Source organism: Saccopteryx bilineata, chromosome 6 (assembly GCF_036850765.1).
Source record: "Saccopteryx bilineata isolate mSacBil1 chromosome 6, mSacBil1_pri_phased_curated, whole genome shotgun sequence".
In the NCBI taxonomy this organism is placed as follows: domain Eukaryota; kingdom Metazoa; phylum Chordata; class Mammalia; order Chiroptera; family Emballonuridae; genus Saccopteryx; species Saccopteryx bilineata.
The window spans coordinates 130,238,483-130,251,680 of record NC_089495.1 but is presented as its reverse complement, the minus strand read 5'-3'; the positions used below and the strand labels follow the sequence as shown (position 1 = coordinate 130,251,680).

Here is a 13,198-nt window from a genome sequence, read left to right as displayed (position 1 = left end):
CCTAAGCGTACAGTATGGAATGGGTTTACCTGGCATTGTAACGGGCCAGGTGACCTCATAAGCCTTTTTTTTTCCCTCTAAATTTCTAGGAGTCTCATGATTTGAATACTGATGAACTCTTTGACTTGAACATTTTGTTTCTTCTAAATTGTTCATCTTTTCCTGATAATTATAAGGTATACCAGGAAGATGAAACCAACTATATACCCTTTATAAAAGGTGGATTTTAAAAACCATAGACCTTATTTTTTTTTAGTCACATGTGATCCTAGACTTCTCTCTTCTGACTTCTCCCTTCTCCTTTAAAACAGCCGTGAAAGAACAGGGGGAAAAAAGTTAATGTTTAAAGATTCTTTTAATTGTGTTTGGTTGGCTCATCCTTTATTTGTAGTAAGACAAAACTTGGAGTCCTCCAAGGGAGCGTTCAGAATGTGGCTGGTGGTGGGATGGTGTGAGGACGAACTTAGCAGCTGAGACAGCCACCATCAAACACTTGGGTCTTTGGGAATGTGTGGGTTCTTAGTATTTCCCTAGTGAGGACCACAGGACCAGGAATGTCACATGAATATTTAAGAACAAAGGCTTCTCGGTAGCTTTTGAGTCTTAGTTTCCAAACAGACCCATTGTTCCCCTCTGTCTTCTTTTCCAGTGGGTGAAGAGAAGGGGGGTGATGTTATCATATTTGTGCTTTGCAATATTTTACTGAGCAGTTAACAATCATAGACCTATACACCAGTTTGGACCAAAAGACAGATCATACGGGGGACGCTTCCGTATTCATTCAGATGTCCAGGTAGCTGTTAGAGAAGACTAACGGGAATGTGTTGCAGTGGTTTCTCATTCACGTGGACGTGTGCATGTGTGAAGGGGCCTGTCTGGGCTCTAGCGTGCCTGTCCCTCTCCTCCCACTCAGATGTCTGACATGCCAAAGCCTGCCTTCATGAAGCAGAACTTGGACGCACTGGGCATCGGGACCTACCACAACATCGCCTTCATACACCCAGACACGCCCATCATCAAAGCCTTGAACGTCTTTGTGGAGAGGCGGGTGTCCGCCCTGCCTGTCGTTGACGAGTCAGGTCTGTGTTTGGCCATAAACAGAAACAGCTCAGTTTATATCAGTTGGGTCAAGTGGAGGAAATGAACATTTAGATGGGGTGAATAAATTCAGCACCAAGGAGTGCTCACTTGGGACAGGAAGAATTTTAAACTGGCTTACCATATTCCCCCATGTATAAGACACTTCCATGTATAAGACGCACCTTAATTTGGGGGCCCGAAATTTGAAAGAAAATGTATTACATAAAGTTATTGAACTCGTTTTATTCATTATAAAATTACTACAACTCCTCATCCACACGAAAAAGTGGGAAATGCAAGTAAAAAATACGCAACCACTGTATAAGACACACCCTGTTTTTTTATCCCAAATTTTTCAAAAAAGGGTGTACCTTATACATGGGGAAATATGGTGCTCATTTTCACATTTTCCAGTGAGATATAATTTCATGTTCACTTCACAAAAAAAAAAAATGATGGACACATTTATTTAGCAATAGGTAATTCTTAATCCTGACCTAGTTAAGATTGACGTTAAATATTATTTTGTTGTTGTTGCTGTTCCCAAGATAGCTTTTCTAACATATGTTTTTATTTTTAGGAAAAGTTGTAGATATTTATTCCAAGTTTGATGTGATTGTAAGTATTTTTAATTTTTGTCAAACCTGTCATCTAGGACACATTTAAAACATGTAAAATAACCCATTTCTTGTGGTTTTCCGTGGTTTAATGATGCCTCGCTTTGTTGAGTCTTCAAGATCTTACTGGAGCATTCCATAGACTCCACGCAGTGACTGTGCTTTTAATAGTCGTTGGCTTTGCAAGGAATACTATATCAATAGCACTTTATAATTCTTCATCTTCTCAGTACGTGTAGCTTATCCACCACGGCAGCATGTGTGTATATTATAAACGATCATTGTTCTACATGGGACATGACTTATTCCACCAGCAGGCACATGCTTAGTGCACGTGAACTTGTGGTCCTGTGCCTCTCCATGTTTGATGATTGGCGACCACAGTTCTAAAGAAGATGGAAAAATGTATTGGCTAGTTATGTGAAGTCCCCTCTGAATCCCTGGTTTGGATTTACTAAGGTTGACCTGGGCGCTGCACCTTTCTGCGCGAAGCTTTTGTTCTCATTCATTTTTCAGTGCACTTCCCAGGAGTCTTCCATTATCACTACAAAAAGGAGCTGAAACTTTGGTAACCCGAAACATGCACACCATTTTGGGTGCCGTACTATTAACACCCCCTCCCCACCTGTCAGTATTCTTGGGCCACAGTCTCAGAACCTTCTGTTTTGTCCCCTGACAGACACCGGAAGATGTGCTCATTGGCATTTGGTTGAGTGGCACCTGCTAAGATTAATCAGTAGTGCGAGTCCATCGGCACCCCTCTCCCTATGTTAGTCCGCTTCTCAAAAGACTTTATTCTGGTAGGGAGCCCTGCAGGGTCCTTGCTCTTTAGAAGGACCTACCGTCACCCTAACAAGGTTGCTCCATGAGTAAGGTCTGCCTTGTAAGGTCAGTTATCACTGACAAGATGCCAGCAGGTGCTGATGGTGTGTTCTAAGCTGGGACTCAGTAAACGTGGATGTGGTTCAGATCAGGTTGCTTTAGACGTAAACTCATTTCAGTGATTCGTGGGAACCGAACTGGAATTGACACTTGTTCCTTCATTGCAGAACCTTGCTGCTGAGAAAACGTACAATAATCTTGATATCACGGTGACGCAGGCACTGCAGCACAGGTCCCAGTACTTCGAGGGTGTCGTCAAGTGCAGCAAGCTGGAGATACTGGAGACCATTGTGGATAGGATAGTGAGAGCAGAGGTGAGCTGGCTGTTCCCGGTTCCTTCCCCTCCCCCACCTCACCCCAAAGCCAGAGAAACTCTAACCAGTGAATGGCACTTCGAGAATTAGGGATCTCAGGCCCGGCCGGGCCCTGGTGGGGGGTGCCTTTCAGTTCAGTCGGATGGCATCATTACCCTGGCACACCATAGGTCATCGGCAACTGTTCATTAAATGGAATTTCTACGTCCTGATGGCATAGCTGAATCAAGTCAAAACTCCTCGTTCAGCTGTGAGCTGCTTTTATGCTTTAAAAAAATAGACTGCTCACAAAAACTCGGGCATATTTCAAAAATGAATATGAAGCAATAAAATATCCCCACAGACGTCCCGAGGGCTTGTAATGACAGTTAATAATTGCGTGCTATCACAGGGTTATTGAAGAACCCAGGTTTCTTAGAGAAACTTATATGAAAGAACTGTATGTTGATTGGCTTGAGGAAATTGACAGTGGCTTGTTTTGGGGCTTTTTTTTTTAACCTAAAGAGGATGCTATGACATCAAAAGCATCACCCTCACTGTCTCACTGGAGAGACTGTGGAGAGCTCCAAGGTGGCAGCGGCCAAGAGGACCCTGAACGGGCCCCTCCCACGAGCACACTGACATGTACACCTAGATAGAAAACAGTCATTCCCAAGAGGCAACTGAGGGCTGATTGAACAGCTTCTGAACAACAGACGAGAGAAAGGGGGTGACTGGGGGGGGCTAGGGAACTGCTAGTGCTCCCCAGGGTCAAAGGTGCCTGTGAGCACCATGGTTACGTCCCTGTCCACCTTGCTGCTCAGGTGCTCTGGCCTGCCTGCAAGATCATCACAGCGCATCCCCAGCCTCTCTGCACAGAGCCCAATTTGGCTTCAAAACTAAGGGGGAGCAGGCAGCATCAACAGGGCATCATCGTACATACCTGGCCTCCCTGCCCAGAGCCCCTCTAGCCTGGCAGGCCGGTCCCAAGGTACCGGAAGTGCCCACCTGGCTGCTACCAGCCTGCCACAACCACCTGGCACGCTCAGCCCACACTGAAGTCACGGCCACTCTTTTAAGACTGAGAGAGCTATTTTTGTCTAATTCATATAAACAAGCATAGAAAGGCAAAGCCAAATAAAGAGACAGAAGACCATCTCAAATAAAAGGAAGAAGAAAAATCCCCAGGGGTAGGGAGAGTGGGGGGACCCTAAGGAAATGGAGATAAGTGGTTGACCTGAAAGATAATTCAAAGAACCAGTCATAAGGATGCCCACCAGACTTGAGAGTGGAATAGGAGAACTCAGAAAGAACTTCAACAAAGAGCTAGCGTGATGAAAAACTAGGCAGAGCTGAAGAATACAGTGACTGAAATGAAAAATACTCTGGTGGCCCTGGCCAGTGCCTCAGTGAATAGAGTGTCGGCCCGGCATATGGATATCAGGTACGATTCCAGGTCAGGGCACACAGAAGAAGCGACCTTCTTCTCTCTCCCCCTTCTCTTTTCCCTCCCACAGCCAGTGGCTCAGTTGATTCAAGCATGGCCCTGGGCACTGAGGATGGGCTTTGTTGTAGCATGTTGGCCTCAGGCACTAAAAATAGCTGGGTACTCAAGCATCGGCCCCTGATGGGGTTGCCGAGTGGATCCCGGTTAGGGCACATACTGGAGTCTGCTTTACTGTTGCCTCTCCTCTCACCTAAAAAAGAAAAAATGGCCCTGGCCGGTTGGCTCAGCGGTAGAGCGTCGGCCTAGCGTGCGGAGGACCCGGGTTCGATTCCCAGCCAGGGCACACAGGAGAAGCGCCCATTTGCTTCTCCACCCCTCCGCCGCGCTTTCCTCTCTGTCTCTCTCTTCCCCTCCCGCAGCCAAGGCTCCATTGGAGCAAAGATGGCCCGGGCGCTGGGGATGGCTCTGTGGCCTCTGCCTCAGGCGCTAGAGTGGCTCTGGTCACAACATGGCGACGCCCCGGAGGGGCAGAGCATCGCCCCCTGGTAGGCAGAGCGTCGCCCCTGGTGGGCGAGCCGGGTGGATCCCGGTCGGGCGCATGCGGGAGTCTGTCTGACTGTCTCTCCCTGTTTCCAGCTTCAGAAAAATGAAAAAAAAAAAAAAAAAAAAAAAAAAAAAAAAAAAAGAAAAAATGCTCTGGAAGGATTCAACAGCAGATTAGCTGCTACAGAAGAATTGATCAGAGAGCTGAAAGACACACGGGTGGGAATCAACCAACCAGAACAGAAAAAAATAAAAAACAACAAAAGGAATTTTTTTAATGAGCATTTTAAGGAACCTCAGGGGAAAACATCAAGCACAAAGTCATCCTCACTCTACAGATCTCAGAAGGAAAAGAAAAAGAAACAGAAACTCAATTTGAAGACATAATAGCTAGAAACTCTTCTGATCTGGGAAAGGAAGCAGACATCCCCATCTGGGAATCCCAGAGAACACCAAACAAGGTAAACCCGGCGAGGCCCTTACCGAGTCATACTGTAATTAAAATTGGAAAAGTAAAAGAAAAAAAAGACAATGTTTAGGCAGCAAGAGGAAAATATCTAACTGTATACAAGGAAAATGCACAAAGCCTGTCAGCTGGTTTCTCAGCAGCAACTGGGCAGACCAGAGGGAGTGGCAGGACTTCCTTAAAGTGTGGAAAGAAAGGAACCTACAGCCCAGAGTACTTTACCCAGCAAGGCTATTACTCAGGATAAGAGAGATGAAGAGTTTGCTTGGGCAAGCAAAAACTAAAGGAGTTTATCACTGTTAACACGCTTTACAAGAAAAATAGGAAAGGGCATTTTTTTAAGCAGAAAAAGAAACTCCATCACCAGCAATAAGAAAATAGGAGAAAGTGGGAAAAAAATTCTTACAGGTAAAGTTTAATAATAAATGCAGTAATTTATGCATTTAAAAAGCTACTACAAAGGTTAAACACTTACATGTAAGACCTAAAACCATAAAACTAGAAGAAAACATAAAGCAACACTCTTTACATTGGTTTTAGCAAATTTTGTTTTTTGGGGGGGATATGCTTCCTTGGACAAGAGCAACAGAAGAAAAAGTAAACAAATAGGACTATATCAAACTAAAAGGGTCTTGCACTATAACTCTTCAACAAAACGAAGTGACAGCCTCCTAAATGGAAGAAGGTATTCACAAACAATACATCCAGCAAGGGGTGATATCCAAAATATATAAGGAACTTGTACAACTTAGCTTCAAAAAAAAAATCCCACTTCAAAGTGGGCAGGGGACCAGAATAACATTTCTACATAGAGGACATACAGAGACAACAGACATATGAAAAAATACTCAACATCACTCATCAACAGGGACATGCAAATTAAAACCACAGTTAGAGGTCACCTCACACCTGTCAGAATGGCTGTGATCAATAAATAAACGTGTTGACAAGAATGTGAAGAAAAGGGAACCTTCTTGTCCTTGGCAGGATTGTAAACTGGTGCAGCCGCTATGAAAAACAGTATGGGGGTTCTTCAGAAAATTAAAAATAGAACTACCTTTATGACCCAGAAATTCCACTTCTAGGTATTTCTCCAAAGAAAAACGAAAATACTAATTCAGAAAGATACTGGCACCCCCATGTTTAGTGGAGCATTATTTATTTATTTATTTATTTTTTTTAGAGAGGAGAGACAGAGAGAGAGAGAGAGAGAAGGGGGAGGAGCTGGAAGCATCAACTCCCATATGTGCCTTGACCAGGCAAGCCCAGGGTTTCGAACCGGCGACCTCAGCATTTCCAGGTCAACGCTTTATCCACTGCGCCACCACAGGTCAGGCAGTGGAGCATTATTTATAATAGCCAAGATATGGATGCAATTTAGTGCCCACTGATAAGTGAATAAAGAAGGCTTATACACAGTGGAATATTACTCAGCCATAAAAAGAATGAAATCATGCTATTTGTTACAACATGGATAAACCTGAGGGTATTACCCTTAGTGAAAAAAGTCAGACACGGAAACACAAATGCCATATAATGTTACTTATAAGTGGCCTTTAAAAAAAACAAAAACAAATGAGTAAACAAGAAAATAGAAACAGACCCATCTCTACAGATGTAGAGAACAAGTTGAGAATCACCAAAGGGGAGAGGGATGGAAGAGTGGGTGAACAGAAGAAAAAAAACAGTTTCCCCTCTCCATCTTCTTCTTGTGACCCCTATTTTGTGCCAGCAGGGTCCAGGGACATTATTTGATATAGAAGAGGATCTCTGAGGTAATTGACCAGCAATAAGTTGAAAGCTTCTAAATTTAAGAAATGGGTCCTTTCTCACCTTTTTCCTGCTTCAGGGATGCTCTGTTAGAATAATAACCTCAGAACGCTACCCACTCGTTCATAAAGGACTTTCAGGTAGAAAAAGAGACATGACCGTTAACCTGTTTTACTTTATTATGATGCATTTATCCTCTGAAATATTTTTATGTAAACCTCATAGAGAAAGGACACAATTTAAAAAAAAACAACAGTTAAAGGGCAGTGACCTATTAGTTTCAGTGCTCATATGGGCTCACCCCCTGTAAAACAGAATTTGACAGTTATTAGAAACAGATTCTTTGCCTTTTTTTTTTTTTGTTTTTGTATTTTTCTGAAGTGAGAAGCGGGGAGGCAGATAGACTCCCGCATGCTCCCAACCGGGATCCACCCAGCATGCCCACCAGGGGGTGATGCTCTGCCCATCTGGGGTGTTGCTCCGTGACAACCAGAGCCATTCTAGCACCTGAGTTGGAGGCCATGGAGCCATCCTCAGTGCCTGGGCCAACTTTGCTCCAATGGAGCTTTGACTGAGGGAGGAAAAGAGACGGACAGAGAGAAAGGAGAAGAGGAAGGGTGGAGAAGCAGATGGGAGCTTCTCCTGTGTGCCCTGACCGGAAATCGAAGCTGGGACTTCCACACGCAGGGCCGACACTCTACCACTGAGCCAACCAGCCAGGGCCTAGAAACAGATTCTTTTAAAAACTAAAAACCGTTTAAGAGAATATTACATCTACATTGCATTTCATGTGTTAAGCTGTATCTTTTGGTACAGCTACAAATATGTTGAAATCTGAAAACTCAGCAGGACTGGTAGGCTCATTTTTCTAAAAAGTAGCCAAGCAAATAAATCAGCATCGTATTTGAACATTAGAACCCCAGACCTTTACATGGTTCTATATACAGTCCTCTATTGCAGTTCTCTCATTGGTAGGATGGATTCACTCTCGCATATGAAAGATAGTTTGTTTTCTTTCTGTTTTCCATTTGAAAACTTGGTGGAAACTTGCTCATGTGACCTTCTTTCCTTCTCGTGTGCAGGTCCATCGGCTGGTGGTTGTAAACGAGGCCGATAGCATCGTAGGCATCATTTCTCTGTCAGATATTCTGCAAGCCTTGATCCTCACGCCTCCAGGTACTAACACCGGTCTCTGACCTTCACCTGCTGAGCTAGAGGATCGGGGTGGGGTGGGGGGCAGAGCAGGCCTCCGTTTCTCCTCCAAGCATGGCTTTCTCTACGTTCCTCTGTCTGCCATTCCCGTTGTCTTGGTGGTTGCAGAGTTTTACCCTTCTACTTGGGTGGGAGAAAAAAGTTTACAGAAAGCATTCTGACTTCGTCTTTCCTTGCCCAGCCGTGCCCACATAAGTGAGGGGGTTCACTGATAAGGTCATCGTAACCTTTTCCATGGAAAAGCTAAGACCTCTTCAGTTTTGCTTTTTTTTAGGAGTACTGGGTGGGAAACGGGGAAGCTCTGGGTTCTAACTATCAACACCTTCAGTTACACTTTGAAAAGGAAAAAAAAAGCTTTCTAGTGTTTTGAGTCTAAGAAATAAAAGGCCTAAACACAAACATGTTTTCCCACTAATAGTGTACGGAGATGACTTTACCCAACAGCGTTGATGGCTTAACTCATTTTTTGCAAGATTCTCTCTGAGCCAGCCCTCAGGTCCTCGGATGGCCAGGGAGCGGTCAGAGCGGAGGAGGGAGTCTTGGGAGAGAGTTGGTGATTTTCCTGTGTCACGCAGTTCATAGTGAGGTGGGCTGAAGGGGTCCTGAAACCGCCAGCCCCATCCCTCGCTTCTCTTTTCCGCTCTTCCCCTCCCTACCCCCCAGTAAATACAACCAACCCAGCCTTGGGCCACACAGACCAAGACCAAGGCCAAGACAGGAGCCTAGGAGACGTGCACTTTGAACTCTTGGAAGTTAAACATTAAAGTGCATGTGCTACGGTATGGATTTTTCTTTCGCTCAGAAATCAAACCAGCCAAGACTCGTGTTTGCAGTCGACTCGTCACCTAAAAACACCCACCCTATGGGGATCCCCGTGGCCAGTGAGGACGGTTCCCCAGTGGGAACACCAAGGTTGTGACTCCATCAGAGCAAGAGGCTTGGTGGCCCGGAGCAGCGGCAGCACCTGGAGCTCCTTAAATATGTCTGCCGAGGGCCCTCCCCCTCCCCCACCCCCACCCCCGCAATCGGAAACTCCAGAAATGGGGCCTGGTGCCTGCGGTAGCTTTAAAATTTCAGCTGTCGGAGAACACAAGACCCATGATAATCTTTACTGTGATGAAAGGTTGACAGAAGGACTAAAATGAATGCGAGCTTGTGTTAAGCCTAATCCGGAGGGACTCGAAACATTGAAGACAGGAACAAAATCCGTAGATTACACTCCAAAGCTTTATTGTTTAGCTTGGCCAAGCAGCAGCAACTCCGACAGAAATCTGAGGGAGAGCGCGTCGGCCCTTTGTTCTACTTAGTTTTTATAGTTTTGCAAGCGGGAAGTATAGAAGCAAAAATTGCAATTAGGTGCCCTTTACCACTACTGGTTATAGTCATATGCCCTTTAACATGATAGGACCATGTTTAATTTGCAAGCCATACATCATTTTGGAGAAAACAAAATTTATAAGTCAACACAATGATAGAAAGATGTCTCTTTACATATTAAGAGACATTCCTATATTTTCTAATGTTTATCTGCCATCTCTTTGTCCAGAGTCACACACATTAACTATATGCATACATATGGGAGAGGTAGTTTCCATGGGGACAAATGCCCGCAAATGGCTCATTACTATAAGTAAAGGTTTTGTAAGGTATTTTTCCCTGCCGAGAAGAAAGGAAGGGGCCAGAGCCATGAAGTGTGGAATAACAAAAGGCTTTATTGAGTACAGAGCACGCATCCCGCCCGGCAAGGTTCCCTGGCCCCAAGGAAAGATGGAGGCCAGAAATGTCGCAAGGATTAAACCATGTGGGAGATATTTAAAGGGGCCCCTCTAGGGAAGTCGAGCTAACATGACGTGGTGAAATCTCACTGGCTGGCAGACGGTCGCTTTTTTCCAAACGGTTCCTGTGAAGCCTCTTTTGGCGCGCTTGGTTGTGGGCGGTCCTAGCCAAAGTTCGCGGGTCTGAGTTCCCCACATGACCATCCCCCATTATCCACCGACCTTACAGGTTTATTTTGGCTTTTCTCTTCCTGCACCTGGCTAGCCATTCACCCCTTTCCCCACAGGTGTGGTAGAATGTCAGGGAATCCATGTTTTCCTTCCCTTTGCATTTACAATACAATGCCAAGGGCCATCCAGGTTTTATGCCAATCACACAGTACAGAGATTATTCACAAAATTTCTCTGCATACCTTAACCGAAATTAATAAAATGTTCTTTAAGCCTCTTAAAATATTAATATCGATTCTATAGCTTTTGATATTTTATAACACCTGTGGGTGAGGTGGCACAGTGGCTCCTCAGGGCTCCTCATTCCCCCCTCTGAATGGGAGGATAAGATGCGGTATCTACCAAGGGAAGAGGCTGGTAGGTAGGCTGAAATGTAGGTGGAAGAACCAGGAGGTTGGCGGCCCCTAGGGGGCGGGCTCGCCTCACCTTGTCATGGATTTCCTGTAGGGCTTCTTCAAAGGCCTTCAAGTGAGAAATAAGTTGTGATTTAGTGAGTGCTGGAGTTAGCTCTAGGCCTATATGAGGGACAATTAGGGGGTCCCTGCCAAAGAGGATTTGGTAGGGAGAAAACCCATGTGTCCCCGGGGTGCACCGAGCCCTCAGGAGGGCATAGGGAAGCGCTTCCACCCAACCTAAGCCAGTCTCCAGATGAATTTTTGTGACCATTTCCTTTATGGTCCTATTACACCTCTCTACCTGTCCTGAACTCTGAGGCCTGTATGCACAGTGTAAATTCCAATCTATTCCTAACACCTCACCAAGGACTTTTGGTATTTCGGCCGTGAAGGCCGGGCCATTGTCAGACCCCAGGAAAAAGGGGGATTATTTCTGTAGCAGTGCCTTTGCTACTGTGGATGTAGTCTCTCTCTGAGTTGGGTAGGCTTCTGGCCATCCTGTAAAAGTGTCTACAAGCACTAGTAGGTAGCGGTACCCATATTTGCTGGCCTTCATTTCAGTAAAGTCCACTTCCCAGTGTTCCCCCGGGGTTGTTCCCCGATACCTGATTCCAGACGTCCCGGGGCCTCTGCCAGCATTGACCTGTAGGCAGGCCTGACATCGGCAAGCAACTTGTTCGGCCAGTCTGCATACATGTGGAAACTGGAACCGGGGTGACACCAGGGTTTGCAGCTTCTTTCCACTTAGGTGCGTTGCTCCGTGGATTTCCTCGAGAAGCTTTTCACCTAGGGGCTGTGGTAGGGCTACCTTACCTTGGGAGTTCTTCCACCATCCACTTGAGAAAGTCCAACCCTCTCATTGGTATGTCTCTTATTCTTTGGAGTAAACTGGCTTTTCCTGGATGGTGGGTTCTACGGCGAGGGGGAGAATTTGAGCGGCGACCTACCTGGTGGCGGCATCTGCATGCCTGTTACCGTGAGCTTGAGTGGAGTCCCCTTTTTGATGTCTGGGGCAATGGATGATTGCCACTCGCTTTGGGAACCAGAGGGCTTCTAACAGGCTGAGTATTTCCTCTTTATTCTTGATTTCTTTTCCTGCTGAGGTGAGAAGCCCTCTGTTCTGGTAAATTTGTCCGTGGACGTGGGCTCTGGCGAAGGCGTATCAGCTGTCCGTGTAGATGTTGGCTACCTTGCCTCGTGATAGTTCGAAGGCCTTGGTCAGGACAATTAATTCTGCCTTCTGGGCTAAGGTACCCTGGGGTAGGGCTAAACTCCAGAGGATTGTCCCATCTCCTGAGACTATAGCCACTCCTGCCAGTCGACGGCCCTTCCGGACAAAGCTGCTGCCATTCGTATGCTGCCTTTCCCCCAGGGATAGCCTCATCCTTAAGGTCCTCTCTGGTTCCCTGTGCCCTGTTCAGTACCTCTATGCAGTCATGTTCTGGTTGGTTCACTGTTCCTTCTGGCAGCAATGTGGCCGGATTCAGTCCTCCTACAGTCTTGAAGGTGATCCAGGGCATTTCTAGGAGCAAGCCCTGATAATGAATGAGACGGGAATTCGAGAGCCATTTCCCTGATGCCTGGGTGAGAATTGGTGCCAGCGAATGAGAAGTGATGATTGTGAGGCTCTGCCCTAAGGTTTACTTGTCCGCTTCTCGTGCCAGGACTGCCACCGCTGCTAAATGCCCCAAGCAGGTTGGCCAGCCTCTTCAACCTCTTGCGACGGGGTCGAGCATTTTTGAGAAGTAGGCTACAGGACACTTCCAGGGTCCTAGCTGTTGGGTAAGCATGCCAACAGCAGACCCTCCTTTTTCAGTCACATAGAGATCGAAAGGCTTTTCTAAGTCAGGCAGTGACAAAGTAGGGGGGGGGGGTTAACCAGAGCCGTTTTCAGATCCTTAAAAGCCTGGGCACACTCCAGGGTCCACCAGCGAGGCCCATCCCCTTTCGTGGCTTTGTACAGGGGTTTCGCTATGTGGGCAAAACCAAGAATCCAGATCCTGCAGTACCCCACTGTGCCCAGGAATTCCCGAAGCTGTCGCTTGCTCGCAGGGACCTGGAGGGCCTGGATGACTCGAGTCCTTGACTCAGCTAACGCCTGCGTCCCTTGGCTGATTACGTATCCTAGATATCCTACAGTTTTCTGGCAAATCTGGGCTTTTTCCAAGAGACCCTATATCGCTGGTCCTGTAGGGCCTGCAGTAGCCCCTCTGCAGCCCCTGTGCATCCCCCTAGGCTTGGCGCTGCTGCCAGCAGGCCATCCACATGCTGGAGGGCAATTGCTTCAGGGTGTGCTCCCCGGACGGGACCAGGTCGTCCACATGCTGGAGGGCAATTGCTTCAGGGTGTGCCCCCCGGACGGGACCAGGTCGTCCACATGCTGGAGGGCAATTGCTTCAGGGTGTGCCCCCCGGACGGGACCAGGTCGTCCACATGCTGGAGGGCAATTGCTTCAGGGTGTGCCCCCCGGACGGGACCAGGTCGTCC

At 46.6% G+C, this 13,198-nt stretch overlaps 1 protein-coding gene across 7 annotated transcripts in view; it reads left to right on the top strand.

Moving 5' to 3' along the window:
* The window catches only part of PRKAG2 (protein kinase AMP-activated non-catalytic subunit gamma 2), a 200,514-nt gene that overhangs the window by 179,297 nt on the left and 8,019 nt on the right, over positions 1-13,198 (top strand). For 6 of the 7 annotated variants that reach the window (XM_066237432.1, XM_066237434.1, XM_066237435.1 and 3 more), the window contains 4 exons: positions 914-1,079; positions 1,661-1,698; positions 2,747-2,893; positions 8,181-8,274. In XM_066237432.1, coding sequence (XP_066093529.1) covers positions 914-1,079; positions 1,661-1,698; positions 2,747-2,893; positions 8,181-8,274 — 445 coding nt within the window. The remainder of the gene's footprint in view (positions 1-913; positions 1,080-1,660; positions 1,699-2,746; positions 2,894-8,180; positions 8,275-13,198) is intronic. The other variant, XM_066237433.1, reaches the window with a different exon arrangement.